Here is a 17,176-nt window from a genome sequence, read left to right as displayed (position 1 = left end):
AACAAATTACCCTAAGATATGGCATCTTAAAACAACTAACTTGTATTATCTCATGTGGTTTCTGAGGGTCAGGGATCTGGGGGCAGCTTGGGTTTATGGTTCTCTCACCAGGTTGCGGTCAAGGTGCCAGCTGGGGCTGTGGTTTCTGAAGACTTGACTGGGGCTGGATTTCATCATTTCCAAGATGACTCTAAAGGATAGCAGAAAATGCCACCCCAAAATATGCCATTTTGGCTTAAGAATTATTTTGAGCTGAAGGCAAAGGAGAAAAAGCAGATAGATACAAGAAGAGTTATCTGCCCTCCCTCTACTTGCCAGAAACACGATGTAAGTTTGTAAAGGTGCCCTCTCTCTTCTCCCTACCAGGAAGGACAGAAGTTAGTCACTAGAGACAACACTAGACCCTTATAAGCCCAGAGAGGGCACCAGAGAAATCTTCATTAAAAACTTTACCAATGAGTCCTTCTCTTCCATTAGCCCCCACATGTATTTGCCTTTCCATAATTTGCCACCCCTAGAAGCTCAAAGTCCTTTTCCTTTGTCTTATCACTTCTCTAAAACTGTATGGTTCTTTTGTTAAGATGCAATATAAGCCCAAGTTCTAGCCACCCCTTTGCGTTACTCACTGGGTGTTCCCATGTGTATGTGTCATGCACATGTTAATGCAATTCTGCTTGTTTTTCTCTTGTTTATCTGACTTTTATCAGTCTAATTTGCAGAGCCCAGCCAACCAATGAATCTAAGATGGGTAGAGGGAAAACAGTTTTTTCTCTCCAGCAGCTTACTCAGATGGTTGTTGTCAGGAAGCTTTCGTTCCTTGCCTGGGAGCCTGTCCTCAGGGCTGCTCAGGACATGACTTCCCGCAGGGCACGTGATCCAGGAGGGAGTGCAGATGGAGGCAGCAGTGTCTTTCATAACCTAATCTCGGGAGGGATGTGCGGTCACTACTCCCATCTGTGATGGGTCACACATACCAACCCTGGTACACTGTGGGAGGGGATCATGCAAGGTTCGTGACAACCAGGAGGCCAAAATTATGAGACACCGTCTTGCAGGCTGGCGACCACCCCCGTTTAAGTTAAAGACAAAGTCCTTAACAGAGAACTGCTTAACTTATCAGCCTCCACTCATAAAATACTCCTTTTGATCTCTGGGCTTTGGTTTACGCTGGCCTTTTTTCAGTTGCCACACACACCACATTCCTGCCCAGCCTGCCTTTGCAAGTGTTGCTTCCCCCATGCCTGGAACACTAATGTATCACTCCATCTATTAATATCCCATCAATTCTTCTTCATCCTTTAACATTCAGCTCTGGCAACACTTCCTCCAGGAAGCCTTCCCTGCTCCCTTAGCCTAGGTCTGGGCTTCTGGTCATATGCATTGTCTTGGTTGAAATTGAGTCATCAATTATTGAATGGATGTCTCCCTTACAGGAGTATGTGGTCTGACTTGCGCTCTCTGGGTTACAGGCAGGGAGCACGGATCATAGAGTCATGCTTAGATTCCAGGTTTCTTCACTCAGAATCCTGGATCCAGACTCTTAATAACCACTTTTTAATCCTCATTCCTAGAGGGAGAAAAATAGCTGTTATTGTGCCTTGTCCTTATACAAGCCTCTTTTCTTTGGTTCTAAAAATAGAGTGGTAGATTTTCCAGACTAAGCATTGAGCCTATATTTTTGCCTCCAGGCCCCCTACATTGGTCACTAGAAAGCATTTTTTAAACTGTATATTATTTTATTCCCTCATCAATTTGATTATTCTTTGTCAGCCAGCACAGAATTTTAAAAATCACCAGCAATACTCTTTGTCACAGGCATTCTTTGGAGACCCAGGTCTGCTTCTAGAATACATTGGGAGGAAGAATTGGAGAAGATAATTCTTTCTTTTTACCTGGCCTTGGGGTTTGGCATACTGAGAATCGCTTGGGACAGTGGGGATGTCTCAACTTTAGCCTAAAATGGAATTCATGTCTGCAGAAGCAGTGACGGGGGGTTAGCGGAGATCAGGAGGTGATTTGCAGGACAGCTCTCCCACCCTTAACAGGGAGGAACCAGGGGATGGGGAGGAGCCCTTGAAGTCAGCCATGCATTTGAGTCTGGTGGAAAGGAGGCTCCTAAAGGAAAGAATGAGAAACTGTTTACACAAGAGTCTCTGTGAATCTTGAGGGCACAAGGAGGCCCTTTTGAAGGTCTGGGTGACCCCATGTGATGCTGAGGGGAGAGGGACAATCTCCTCACTTCTGAATGGACCAGAGCAGCCTGCTGGCACTTTGAGCAGCTGTGGGAGCAGTGGTAGGTAGCACCCTTGCCGTGGACATTGGCATTCTTGTGATGGACTGGCATCCATGGCCGCTGGGAGGCAAGCATTGCCAACTCCTGGGGGCCTTCAGATGCAGGCAACATAGGGGAATGAGGTTGGAGAAGAGAAAAATCCAGTGGTTGCAACTGGATGCATTGTGTCTAATGGTGACTTGTTGGTTTGTGAGCACCTGAGAGACACTTCCAAGGGATGCTGGGATACAGGAGACTGAGATCTCATGGGGGCGTTGATGTTCCCTAGGATCCTATGGGAGAAAGAGCAGTGAAGTGTGGGAATGGCTGTGATAGGTGACCAGTTGCTACCCACAGGTCAGAGACCTGAGAAACTCAGCTTTATGTAGAATAAACCCACTGAAGTTAGAAGCTTAGTGGACTTTATAGATCACAGAGCTTAACACTTCACTTTACAGAGGAGGAAGCTGAGGCCCAGAGACGAAGGTTGATTTTCCCAGAGTTGATAGCTAAGATGGAGATCTGAGTTCTAGCCTTGCTTCTCTTGGTACCTCAGGGAGTTTGAGGGAACTTACATATATCACTGATATTTTCTTGAGGCCACTGAGACTTGGAAGTGTGCATTGATGCTGATGCCAGCAAGTTGTCACCAGGCTGGGTGACTCTATGTTGTGTGACTGCAGGGACAGACAAAAGCCAGCCTGGGCTGGGTGTGGTGGCTCATGCCTGTAATCCCAGCACTTTGGGAAGCTGAGGCGGGTGGATCACTTGAGGTCAGGAATTCGAGACCAGCCTGGGCAACATGGTGAAACCCTGTCTCTACTAAAAATACAAAAATTAGCTGGGTGTGGTGGCATGCACTTGTAGTCCCAGCTACTCAGGAGGCTGAGGCAGAAGAATCAATTCAGCCCAGGAGGTGGATGTTGCAGTGAGCTGAGATCAAGCCACTGCACTCCAGCATGGGCGACAGGGCCAGACTCCAACTCAAAACAAAAACAAAAACAAACAAACAAAAAACCAGCTTGCCCAAGATGTCTCCGTTGATGGCAGACCCTGGACTCAGCAATGTCCTTCATTGAGGTCATTCCTTTGGGCTAGAGCTAGGTACTTAGCACAGATGCTTTTATTAGAGGAACTGTCTCTAGTCAAGGGGGACAATTCCTGAGGAAGTGGGCTCTGTCAATGAGCATGGGAGAGGGGCTGGAGAAGGGAGCTGGAGCCTGTAGCACTAGCAGAGACAGCAGCAACCATGTGTGATGGCAAGCCTGGGTGCAGCCTGGAGGGGAGGCCCGGGGATGCCAAAAAGGGTGAGCAGATGCTAAAATGGGGAAGGAGTGGAAGTGGAGGACAATGACAAAATGGGCTACTTCTCAATTTTACCTTGAGGCTCCCAGCCCATTTCCCATGCCTCCTCAAGGCAGCAGTCCCTGCATCAGCCATGGGCTCAAAATCCCCCTTCCCTGGGTAACGATGCTTAGGTGTTACTCATTTATGTTTTTGAGTCTTTCTTCCCTGCAAGTCAGGAGGGGGAAAGAAGAGAGGAGAGGGGAAACCAAGGAAAAGAAAGGGGAAAGAGAGAATGAGAGAGGGAAAAGAAGGAGAATAGAGGGGGAGAGAGACAAATATGTGAAAGAAAATGAGAAACAAACATGTGTGCAGAAAGAGAGACGTACAGAGAGACACAATAAGAGAAAGGGCAGACACGAACAGTAAATTGCTTCCAGAGTGGAAGGAACAAAATACACCCTCTTTCAAGGACTTCTGGGGCCACTGTTTAATAGCATCCAGCCGCCTGGCCACAGGTGGGCCTCTCACCTAACTCCCATTAGAGCGCCTTGCCTCTGGAAACCTGCATGATTTATGGGTCCTCTGGGCTCATGGCTAGACAGCAACCCCCACCCCCCACCCGCCACATACAGGTTGGCCTTCAGTTGCCCTCCTGCCTGCATGTGGTCCAGCAGGTGGATTTGAATTTCTGATGACTGCAGACACCTGTGTTTCCCTGAAGTGCTCACCATCGTGATGGAGAACAGACCCAGGCCATACCCAGGAGGAAGAGCCCAGTGGAGGAAATAGGAAAGGCAGACTTGTTGGAGACATGAAATATCACTGAAAGTGTGGGCCCTGTTCGATTTCATTAACTGTTTACATTTCCCTGGCTGCATTCCACTGATCACCTGACCAAAAACAGAACTGGAAGCACAAACCTGAAATGAGATCAGATTTTCCAATGAAATATGATAAGAAAAAAAGAGTCCAGAGCCAAATCACAGGTAAATTGGCCCAGGTCACCAGAGGGACATTCATGAGGAGCCCGGTGTCAACACAGCCCTGGTCCAGTCTGACTTATGGTTGTGCTGAGGCCCTGGGAGGCCCACTGTGAAGGAGAAAGTGTAAAGCAGGTTCACAGAGCCCAAGGGAAGCATGTGTGGGCTTGGATTTATGGGGGCCCCCTTTCGGAGAGTAGCATACTTCCTCAGATAATGATGCTGTTGCAGCTCATGGAAACTCAAGATGCAAAGTTTAAGGCCCATGTTCAATCCAGCAGGGCAGAGGGGAAAGAGAAGACTTTGTTACAAATCCTAAATCCCTTTAGATGCAACACAATTCATGCTGCTCACCTCTAAGCCGCTTAGCAAAGAGTAACCATTTAATTCCCACGGAGCATGCCTGGAAAATTCTCCCTAGTCCATAGATACCAGGTTTCAAGGGCTGCTGCTTCTGCTTAAAGGAAAAAGTGTTCCCTGCTAAAAATCTTCATGACTCTCCTTTACAGCCTATTGAAAGAGCTTTTTCTCCTCTGTCAATTTTCCAGCCTATGACATCAGAGGAGGTAACTTCTGCTTCTTTAAGTCCTCACTCCTCAAACTAGTACACAGACTAGCCTTTTTTGGGCATTGTTTGGGACCTTGTTAGGAATGCAAAATCTCCAGTCCCTGTCCCATTCCTGGTGGGTCAGAATAGTGCCTTCTCAGGGGAGCAGCACTGGGAGGTTGAATATGCAGGGGTTGCAGTAGTTAGATTGGCCTTGGTAAGCTACAGCCTAGGCTGTTGTGGCCTGTGCAACACCTCCATCTGTGCTACTATGGCCATTCTGTTTATGTGCCCATCATGCCAGGCCTGGGTGGCTGATGACAAACAGTGGCTAATGTCAACTGGATGAGCCATTTTGTCTACTGTGTTGCTCAATGCCTCTTCCATGGTGGAGGCTTTCTTGTTGACCACTGTCACTGTACCCACTCCCATATGCCCATCCACGTGCCTGTACTATAGACTTTCTTGGCTCCAACTATTCAGTCCATTTCACTTCAGGCTCCTGATCAGCCAGCAAAGTCATTCACCCCAGCCCATGAGTCTACAGACATATTCTCACCTCAGACCACTTCTCCTTCCACACAAAGCAGATGACAAGGTACACTACTCAAAGCTCCACCCATTGGAAAGATCTTTTCTCAGCACTGTCTTTCAAAGCTACTCTTGAAAGTGGCTGCAATGTACTTACCACCCACCTTCAGCTTGCACTCAACAACCAAGATGTCCCACCTGTAAACCAAGCTTGGGGTTCCCTCCTTCAGATAGTTGTACTGGGAATTCCCCTAACCATATGGCCACAGTGCAAGCTGAGAGAGGGGCACTGGACAGCCATGGAGGATGGCATGTGGGTCTGGAGTTTCCACTCATGGAGCTTGATTGTTCCCTCTGGTCCTGCTTGGGTTTGATTCTGGATAGGCCATTTCCATCTTAAGATGGATTGCCATGGGCTTGTATAACTTTAGGACTTGGAGGGTCTGATAGAACTCAGCTCATGATGGAGAGTTTCATACTTGTGGTCACTTGATACCCCAGGGACAGGTGTTCTATGTCCACTGGGGTCTAGGAACATTCCACTATTCACTCTTCAAAAAGCATAGAATTCTCTGCTGCAGATGGCATGACCTTGGTCCAGAACATCAGGGGCTTAAGTTGATTCTCCCACTGGGGCTTGCATAGATCCATAATGCACCTTTTGCCCCCATTGACATCTCCAACACAAAATCTTTTGCCAGGTCATATGTTCCATGTGGCCAAGCTACTTGCATTACAGCCGGGACTGACTATAGATCCCTTTCTTGCTCCAGGCCCCATGCAGTCAGCTACCTTTTAGGTCTCCTGGGTTGAAGTGGCATTGAGAGGTGTGAAATGTATTGTCTCCAGAGCCCAACCAAAGAAGGGTTCTGGAGGCAACCAATGTCAGACATTGTACTTCATTCTTTGTAATAGAGGATGCAAGATGCAGCATTTTATCCTTTACTTTGAACAGGATCTCTCAGCATTCTCCTAATCACTGGATCCCTAACAATTTTACCAATGCACCATGTTCATGCAGCTACATAGAGTTTATCTCCTACCATCTGAAGTGAGTTGTTTCACCAAGGCCTCCAGTGTGCTAGCCACCTTTTACTCTCCCTGCTCTGTTATTGATGTAATGGATCAATGTGTTATCCTGCAAGATGTCCAGATACTCCAGATTGTTTCTGACTATATTGTGATGACTGCAAGAGAGTTAACATACACTTGGGACAGTACCATACATGCATATTATTGTCCATTGCACATGAACAAAATTGTTTCTGATTCTCTTCTCTGATTGTAATAGAAAAGAACTCATTGGCTGCATATCATGCACCTGAGTTGACATAGATCTTCTCTAGCAATGAGACCATGCATGATAAGGCAGCCATAATTGGATCTACTACTTGGTTGAACATGTGGTAATCTACAATTATTCTACATTTGGCAGGGACTAGACTGGTGAATTAAGTTGAGATAGGGATATATGAAAGAGTTTATCATTGCTGCGTCATTAAGATCTTTACGGGTGACAACAATCTCCAACTATACCCTTTGAATGAGATATTGTCTTTGATTCACTATCTTAGTGAGAGGATGGCAGTTTCAGAGACTTTTCCCCTGTACCCTCATTGACTGGGGGCTGCCTGGGAAGAATGTGGCCTTGGCTCAAATGTGGGAGTTAGGTCATTTTGGATAGGCTTGAGAGGGTCCCCACATATCCTGAAACCGTAAGCAAATATCAGAATGCATGTATATTTTTCTAGAATCCATACCTTTTTATTGAATTCTCAAAGGATTCTTTAACACTCGAACGATAAAGTTACACTGATATGAAGCCTCCCTTGATCCTTCCATTTTCTCCAGGCCTTTTTCATATTCTCTCTTGTTTAAAGAGTTGATGATGTACTTCGATGCCAGCTACTCTGGCCTTCTTTGTGCTCTGCAAGAACAGTAAGCCCATTCCCAGCTCAGACCTTTTGCATTAGCTGTTCCCTCTGCCTAGAGTGTCCTTTCCTCAGAGGCTCCCATGGATGGTTTTCTTTTTTTTGTTAACCTCAGTTTTCAGTTTAAATGTCACCTTCTCATAGAGGCCTGACCTGATTCCACAAAATAGTCACTTTCTATCATATTCTCTTGTTTCATTTCTAACACTATCATCATCTGGTTTTCTTTCTTTATTGCATATTTTTGTCTGGCAGTACATGAACTCCATAAAAATGGGAATCATTCATCTTGCTCACCATGTTATCCCCACCGCCTAGAATAGTGCCTGGCATATAGCAGACACTCAAAATGGTTTCTGAAATAAATCGATAAATGCTTGTTTTCTTTATCCGTCTGAAAATGGTTTCCTACGTGTTCCCCCCTTATGTCATCTTTATAGCGCTATAAAATTTATATATAATTATAAACAAACCAAGCATATAAAAAAAGCTTAGGTAATAACAGATACCTATGTACTTATCTCAAAGATGAAACAGATGTTAACATTTTGCTTCAATTATTTCAAATTTTGCCTGTGCTTCTTTTAAATTTTTGCTAAAAATTTCATACCCCATATTTTGCTCTGCGCTTCCTTCTCAGCAGTAACTGCTATCTTAAAGAAAGAAATGTCATTTCTTTATATGTTTTAGTAGTTTAATGATATGTGCTTATATTTATAAATAATGCATGCTATTTTTTGTATGTTCTGAGATTTTATATAAATGCTTGCATGCTGTAGATATCTTTTGGTAATTTGGTCCTGGGTACTTTACATTGTTGTTGAGCCACAGGATTAAACAACTCTGGAGCCATTCTACCTGTGGGCTTATTGTTATATGAGAAAATAAAATTCCTTGTTATTTAAGCCACATGAATTTGGTTTGTTTTTATGTACAGGGAAGCCTCCTAACTGCGATAATCTAACTCTATTTAAACATTCCTCATTGTTGAGTCCTTAGGCTCAACAATATCTATATTAAATGTGGCTGGGCTGGCAGTTTTCATTTGGCTGCATGTTTACTGATATATAGACAGTTTTAGTTTCTCCTTTAACCCATGTTGCCCAATCCAGAAACCTTTTGTATTTGTATTTTATTTCTGTGTGCTATGGTCTGATTGTTTATGATTTCCCCCAATTTATATATTTAACACTAATCCCCATTGTTACAATGTTTGGAGGGGGAGCCTTTGGGTGATGGTTAAGTTATGAGGGTGGAGCCCTCATGAATTGGATTGGTAGATGCGTATGGGGCTGTCCTAGTACAATCAGGCTGCTATAAGAAAAATACAATAGACTGGAGAATTTATAGACAATAGAAATTTATTGCTCACAATTCTGGAGGCTGGGAAGTCCAAGCCCATGGTGTCAGCAGACTCAGTGTCTGGTGAGGGCTCACTCTCTGCTTCATAGATGGTGCCTTCTTGCTGTGTCCTAACATTGCAGAAAGAGCAAACAATCTCCCTCAGGCCTCTTTTATAAGAATACTAATCTCCTTCATGAAGGCTCTGCCCTCATGACCTAGCCACACCCTCAAGTTCCCACCTCTTAATACCACCGCATTTGGGATTAGGTTTCAATACATTTTTAGGGTACACAAACATTCAGACCATAGTGGTGACTGAAGAGATCAGGGCTCTTCCCTTCCACCATGTGAGGACTCAGCTGTGAACCACATCATCTGTGAACCAGAAAGTGAGACCTCACCAGACAACAAATCTCCTGGGACTTTGACCTTGGAATTCCCAGCCTCGAGGACTGAGAGAAATACATTTCTGTTGCTTATAAGCCACCCAGTTTATGGCATTTTGTTCAGCAGCCTGAATGAACTAACACTTTCAGTTGCTTAAAACAATAAAATGCATTATCTTGCCCAGCTTCTGAGTGTCAGGAATCTGGGAGCAGCTTAGCTGGGTGGTTCTGGCTAGGAGTCTCTCATGAGGTTGCAGCCAAGTTGCTGGCTGGGGCTGCAGTCATTTGAAGGACTGGGGGATATGTTCTCAAGCTCATTCAGGTGACTACTGTCAAGAGGCTTCACTTCCTCTCCATGTAAGACTCTCCACAGGGTTTTTCCCAGATTCTCCCAGACAGAGTAATCTGAGCGAGAGAGAGAACAAAGGGGCTCCTCCAGCACACCACCATGCACCAGCCACAACCACATGGTCATTAAACTGGGAATCATCTTTGACTGCTCTCTCACTGTTATCCTCCACGTATCATCAATCACAGATCTCATCCTTCTAACCTCCTCAGTGCCTCTCAGTTCAAGCCACTTCTCTCCATCCTATTTTTAAAAACTCCAAGATGAGGTGCTCATAGACAGATAGATAGTTACAGTAGTTATAATATTAAAAAATAGTACACATTGATTGAGCTCCTATTATGTATAACAGCATCATTGTAGTCTTCTCACCAAAATTCAGAGGTAGCTATTACCCCCTTTTGACAGAGGAGGACACTGAAACTCAGAGGGACTGATGGACTTGCCCAGGTTCATACATAGTAGAGCCTTGATCCATATGGGGATCTTTTCACCACAGTGACTTTTTTGTGTGCCACTGTACTCCATTACCTTCTCTTGGAGTTATTCTATTTTTTTGTTTTCTTCCCTACCCAAATGACTCAACTGTTTTTGAGTTAGCCACTTGGACTGTGGTCAACGTTTTTGCCAGTGTTCTCTGTAAAGCTTTGCAGTTCAGTTGCATAGCAGACAACTTTTTTAAAAATTGAAGTTTATAAATATACATATGGATGTCAAGAACAGGTTTCCTCAAGTGATCCAGGAGCATATTAACTATGAAGGAGAAAAGCTTGCCGGCTTTCAGCAATTTGTGTGAACAATGACATAGAGCCAGAAGAATGTGGCCTGAGAAAGAACCACAGTTGTACCTACCCCCTTGCTGGCTCCCAGTGGAAGGGAGTGGAGCCGAGCCAGACCTGAGGCAGAACATGATTGCTCATTGTGTAGGTGAACAGCCGGGATTCATTAGGGCTGGAGACTTCCATGAAGGGGCCAGTTACAGCAGGCTCCAGTGGAAGGGCCCTTTGTCTTTTCCACAATCCTGCCCTTCTCCATCTCTGGCCTTGGCTGACTTGAACTTGGTGTTTTGCACAGCTGATGGAAACCAAACTTAATTACCAGAAGTCTGGGATGCCTCTTATAGGTTTGCAGACCAGTTCCACCTCTGTCCTGTTTCCTCTGGCTTTCCCAGTGTGTGGTTGCTGCTTAGCTGCTGATCTGCAGAAGTGATAGCTGGGAGATAGAGGGAACTGTAAGAATTCACAAAGACAGTCTCCTCTGCTGTTTCTTCCTGTGGATTCACATGCAACCAGCCTCCCTGGTGGCACTGAAAAAGGTACCATGTGAAAATTAGTGGGTATTATGACTTGTAATTAAATGGGTGGCCTGACTCTGTCTATTACAGCCAATTTTTTATTCCTGATGCTGATTATTGGTAGATAATTCTTAATTCCAGGTATCATGCCCTATCTCCCAGCATGCCACTTTGTCTTTTTCATACACAGCCTTTCTTGTGATTTATTCTCCCCGAAGCAAGCAGTGGTAGGAGGTGAGGGCAGAGGGGGAGATAAGCATCACAGAAACAGTTAACATTTACTGATATCTTAGTATATTTTAGGCACTGTTTTGAGCTCTTTACTCTAGCCCTAATGGCAACAGGTACTATTCTTCAGACTTAACAGATGAGGAAAACAAGGCCATCATAGGTGAAATAACATGCCCAAGTGTACACAGGTAGCGAGTGGTCCATCTGCATTCAACATTAGTCAGTATGGTCCAGAGCAAGTGCTCTTAAGTAAGAAATAGTTTTTTAAAGGTGAGGAGGAGGTGAGAGGGCCCTCCAAATGTCCACTGTGCAGTTTAATAGCCTAGACTCAATGATTGTATATATTCACAAAATCACTTTCCCCAAATCTGAGAAATATTTGGTCCATTTTTCAATTTTAACTTATGAAGATTAGTGATTCTAAAAAAGTTGGGAGTTTGCAAATGAGAAGGCTATGGCTCCCTCTTATTCAAAAACCTGCATGCAAAAATTTGCATATGATTTTGGAAGATTCAAAGTCCCTCAAAAAACCCCATCTCAACCAGGAGCTTCCAGATTAAGAATCCTTGATTTAGAACAATACTAAACTCTATCAATATGAAAAATGCAGTTGACCATAATGGGGACAGAGAAAGGTAAACTTGTGTAGGAAAACAGAAATTTGTGTAGGGCTGAATGTCCACAGTAAACTACTGACTTTTCTGTATCATAATAACAGTTCTCCTCTTTCTCTTCCAGCCCTGGGATTATTGTGCAGTTCAACAAGGTAATATCTGATTACTGCTTTGACTTCTCCGGAAAAATACATCCTCCACCTTTGCAGAGCATCTTTTTGAGAGTTTCTTTCCAGGTCCTCAGCTCTAGGAAATTTACAAACCCAAATTAGTGACAACAAACTAACAAATCAACTCTTGAAGGGGATTCCAGAAACAGAATAAGGGCCTCTGTTTCCAGACCCCTGAATCTAGAGAAGTAAAGACCTGGTACCAGGGGCTTCCTTAGCAAGTAGCCAAACAGGTTTGTTGGGAAGGAAAAATAATCTTTCTTCCCTACCCATCTTAGATTCCTTGGCTGTGGCCCTGTAAATTAGAATGACAAAAAAAGAAAAAAACAGATTAACTAGAGAAAAACAAACAAAAGTTTTTTATTAACTGTGCATGGTGCTTACATGTTGAAGTACCTAGTGAGGAGTAACTCAAAGAGATGGTTAGAATTTGGGTTCATATTGCATTTTTAAAAAGAACAATAAATTTGCAGAGAAGTGGCAAGACAAACAAAAAGGACTTTGAGCTTCTAGGGGTAGCAAATTATGGGAAGATAAAAAAATGGGGGTCCTAATGGGAGATAAGACTAGTTAGTAAGTTTTGGTATGTAGATTCCTCTGGGATGATAAGGGTCTAGGGTTGTCTCCAATGATTAACTTCTGTCTGTCCTGGTAGAGAGGGGAGGTGGAGACACTATACTTTTATAAATTCAAGTCTGCTTTTAGGAAAATGGGGGGAGAACAGAGACCTATTCTTGTATCTACTTCTTCTTAACTGCTTTCAGCTCAAAATAATCCTTATGCCAAAGGGGCATATTTGGGGGTGGTATACACTGCTACCCTTCAGGTTCATCACCTAGAGCCCCATCCTGTCAGGGGGATGCAATTCATGTAGGGATGAGGCTGCTTGGTATTGACTCAGAGAGGTGTGTGTGGTGGGGGCTGGGAGGTGGGGAGAGGGAAGATGAAAAGAAACCCCACGTGTCATGGGAAGGACCAGGTGGAGATAGTTGAATCATGGGGACAGTTACCCCCATAAAAGTTTTAATTTTGTTCTCTAGATGTTGGTGGGCCCTGGTGGTTTAGGAGTAGGGTGTGCTGAGCTCAAAGCAAAGTCTTGGGAAGAGAAGTCACCCTGGACTATTGATGAAGGCCTGGAGTCAAGATTAAGAAATGGAAGTGGAAGGGAAAAGATAAGGGGAGAAACCTGAGGAAGGTAGAATCTGTAAAGCTCAGGTGCTGCCAGCTGGAGTTGAAACAGACTCCTGAGAGGCTCTTATGCCTACAGTTATTTGGGAACTAAGTCATCTTCTTCCCACTCCCATCACCAAAGGACCAGGACTGGTTGGCCAGCAACAAGGTGAACCTCCCTTCTTCTAACCTCTGCCCTCTACCTCTTAGGTATATGCTGCCCTCTGGTATTCTGCTCCTGTTTAAGGCTACTCTTGGTGCTTATTTTAAACTGATTTCACCTCGATATGGAAGTTGAGTGTAGGAACAAGACTCATACCATGGGATGTTCTTGGGGGCAGTCTCAGGTCAGATAATAGAGATAATGATTAATATTTATTGTGCACTTAATATGTGGTAGGCTCTGTGCTATGGGCCTTACATGCATAATCTTATTAAATTCTTCCAGTGATCTACAAAGTAGGTCTGATTATTATTTCCATTTTACAGATGAGAAGACTGAGATTCAGAGAGTTAACTTGCTTAAGGTCACACAGCCAGAAAGTGGTGAATCAACAATTAGAACACAGGCCTGCTGAGTTCTTGCTTCCAGTCACTTCACTGCAATAGGCCCCCAGAAGCAGGGCTGGAGTTCAGAAATTCTTTCTAGTAGAGCATCTGTGTCAGGGCTCCTGACCTTCTGACCTGTCGTGAGCTTTACAGATTCTACCTTCCTCAGGTTTCTCCCCTTATCTTTTCCCTTCCACTTCCATTTCTTAATCCTTACTCCAGGCCTTCATCAATAGTCCAGGGTGACTTCTCTTCCCAAGACTTTGCTTTGAGCTCAGCACACCCTACTTGTAAACCACCAGGGCCCGCCAACATCTAGAGAACAAAATTAAAACTTTTATGGGGGTAACTGTCCCCATGATTCAATTATCTCCACCTGGTCCTTCCCACGACACGTGGGGTTTATGGGAACCACAATTCAAGATGAGGTTTGGGTGGGGACACAGCGAAGCCATATCAAATGGTGAAATACAATTCTGCATATGTAGCATCCTAAGAAGCTCTATAGCCTAGTGGCTAAGACTACAGCCTGTAGGCCTAAGTTGCCCGGGTTCAAACTCTGGCTCTGCCCCTCACTAACTGTGTGGCCTTGGATGAGTTATTGAATCCTCAATGGTTCCGTTTCTCTAATTGTAAAATACAGAGGCTAGGTTTATTGTGAGGAATAATTGAGTTAATACATGTAAGGTACATGACACCTGGCACGAAGAAGTTTATTAAAAAAAGTCACCTATTATCTTATAAAACATCCTTCTTCCTCACTTCGAGATGTCACTTGCTATCTTGTACGTAAACTGAGCCCTTTCGGTGGAGGCAGTGAGGGTTCTTGTGTGTTCTTCTCCATCCCTGCCTGGCGTGTGCGCAGGAGCTATTTATGTTGCTGAATTCACCATCGTGGGGATCACAGGAAGAGGAAAACTTTTTCCAGTAGCTCAGGAGCTGTTTGTGTCGCTGAATTCACCATGACGGGGATCATAGGAAGAGGAAAACTTTTTCCAGTAGCTCAGGAGCTGTTTGTGTCGCTGAATTCACCATGACGGGGATCATAGGAAGAGGAAAACTTTTTCCAGTAGCCTGTAGTTGCAAAAGATAATAAGCTTTCCAACCTGTGATCACCTGGAGCAAACGGAGAGGAAAGGAGATAAACGAGGAGTGTTGGGTGCGGAGTGGAGGAAGGCTCCCTTTCTCCTCCCATCACCAACTCCTCCTTCTCCTCAGGCCAGGCTTTTAATCAGGCTCCCCGCGTGCAGTCAGAGAGGGCAAAGCCAGCTCCCGTCTCAGCCTCCCGTAGGAAGATCTCCCGGCCTCACCTGAGCGCCCCGCAGCCCTGGGTACCTCTGCTCCCGCCCAGGGTCCTACGGCCCCTCCTCCCATCACCCAACACTGGGACCCCACCTGTACCTAGGCTGGCCTCCCTGCCCCGCAGCTTCCTTTGCAGCCGCCGTCCCCGGGTCTCCAGGCGTGGCCACACCTCCCGGGGCCCCGCAAGGGTTAAGGCAGCAGAGAGGAGAGGTTTGGGCTGACGTCGCTCTGGCTGAAGGTGGTTCCCCTCAGATGAGGATGGGAGAGCCTGGCGAGCTGAAACCCGAGCTCCCGCTCAGCTGGGGCTCGGGGAGGTCCCTGTAAAACCCGCCTGCCCCCGGGCCTCCCTGGGTCCCTCCTCTCCCTCCCCAGTAGACGCTCGGTCACCAGCCGCGGCAAGGATGGAGCTGGGTTGCTGGACGCAGTTGGGGCTCACTTTTCTTCAGCTCCTTCTCATCTCGTCCTTGCCAAGAGGTACTGTGAGTAGCGTCCGGGACACCCTAGGAGGACACCCTAGGAGGGAGCATTTTCCTCCTGGGGTCTGCCTGGGAGCAGGACTGGGAGTCTCAGGAGGTGGGCTGTGTGTGTTTGGGGTGAGGGGTTGAGGGAGGGGGGGCTTTTCCAGTGATAATTTTAGGGACTTGGCTGGTGGTGCTGGAGCTCCTGTGGCCCTCCCTGAGACTGTGACGTGGTTTTGTCATCCCAAATCGTGGGGCTGTACTGTCTCAGGAAAGCGGACCAGCTCCTATTTTATTTGCTCTTTTTATCATTTTAAAAGTACCAAATTGCCTTAGGGAATCAATTCTGAGTTACCCGCTCTGACTTGCAAAAGCGAAGTTTCTCTTGGAAAGGGCTCCCTCAGAGGTGAGCAAGAAAGAAAGAAGAGAGGGAAAGAAAGAAAGGAATAAAGAGCAGGGCTTGCTTGGTGTTCTTCTGGTGAATCTTGCTTCACGAACTCCTACAGCCATACCCCTTCGGAGTAGATGCAAGCACAGGAGATTGACTCACTCAGCATATATAGACACACTTCCTTTCTGATGAGAGTGAGAAAGAAGAAAAAGCCAAGGTTAAAAGTGCAGATTGTTTCTGGGATGCACAGGGTTTGTTTTGAAAGAGCTCTGGCTTCTTTGGTTTTCATATATCATTTTCTAAGCCACAATCCCCAGGTCAAATGGGCTTCTGGGGACAAATGAGGCTGGGACATGATACGGAGATCCAGCTAAGGGCAGAAGCGAGGACATGGCAGGTCCTGCTTGCTGGCAGGCAGGGAAGTGGGAACGTCATAGGAACATCTGTCCTTCTATGGCCCAGGGGGTAAAGTGAGACCTCATGAGGTGAGGGCAGGCTGAGATGTACAGAAATGACCAAACGGGGCAACTCTGAATAGGGGCAGGTTATGTATGAGCCTTCGCTGTTTCCCTTCTGTGCTGGTTACCTGTCACCTGAACTCTATCTGAGAGCTGGGTGCTCTGCCGCTGCAAGTAGCTGGCAGGTGCCTGAGAATGAAACAGGCCAGGTCGGGTGGGGAGGATGCTAAATGCAATAACCTGTGTAGAAGGGAAACTTAGCCATAGGCACATCCCTTCATGATCAACGAAAAGCTGAGATACACAAACCCCCCTGCCCTTCATTTTGGTCAATACTTTCCATCTACCTAGAGCCTGCCTGCCCAGGTAGGATCTTCCTTAATGATTTACAATAAAGATGGTGAGTGTTTCATTTGAATTTTGCCTCCATGGTGTCTGGAGCAGCCCAAAGACAATAATAAAGGAAGAAGGAGCCCTTCATAAGGGCTGACAATCCATAAACCTAAACACTTGCCTAGGGGTAAGTGGGTGACTTTGCATTAAGGCACCTCCCTACTTCATCTTCGCCTTTGCATGGTGTCGGTGGACCAGCTCCAGAGGACCTGGTTCTTCTCAGAGTGCCAGGGCTCAGTGGATTTGATTCCTCAGGGTTACATCAGCGTTCCCCTGCTTCCTGTTTTATTACATGGCAGGTGAGGCGCTTCAAAGCCATAAAAGTTTAAAAGAAAATAAAAAAACCTGAGCTGCCTCTTTTCCCTAGCCCAGAATCTGAAAAATCCATTTATTTCTGACCCGAGAACCTCTTTTACCTTTGGCTGTGAAAAAGCTTCAGGGAGGATGCGCAGTTTGTTGGTAGCTAAACTGCTGCCTGAACCAGAGCGCAGCTTCATGTGTTTAGCAAGGATATTTTAG

The 17,176-nt window shown here is 45.6% G+C and overlaps 1 protein-coding gene across 2 annotated transcripts in view; it reads left to right on the top strand.

Annotated features, from left to right (window-relative positions):
• The first annotated feature begins 15,141 nt into the window (after window positions 1-15,141).
• Window positions 15,142-17,176, top strand: part of PAMR1 (peptidase domain containing associated with muscle regeneration 1) — a 93,888-nt gene continuing 91,853 nt past the window's right edge. The window contains exon 1 of one of the 2 annotated variants that reach the window (XM_508370.8): window positions 15,142-15,431. In XM_508370.8, the coding sequence (XP_508370.3) occupies window positions 15,359-15,431 (73 nt within the window). In that variant the 5' untranslated portion in view covers window positions 15,142-15,358. The remainder of the gene's footprint in view (window positions 15,432-17,176) is intronic. The other variant, XM_001153103.7, reaches the window with a different exon arrangement.

The sequence above is a fragment of the Pan troglodytes genome, chromosome 9 (genome assembly GCF_028858775.2).
Source record: "Pan troglodytes isolate AG18354 chromosome 9, NHGRI_mPanTro3-v2.0_pri, whole genome shotgun sequence".
Taxonomy (NCBI): Eukaryota; Metazoa; Chordata; class Mammalia; order Primates; family Hominidae; genus Pan; species Pan troglodytes.
The sequence above is the reverse complement of the archived record's forward strand: the minus strand, read 5'-3'. Positions and strand labels throughout refer to the sequence as shown.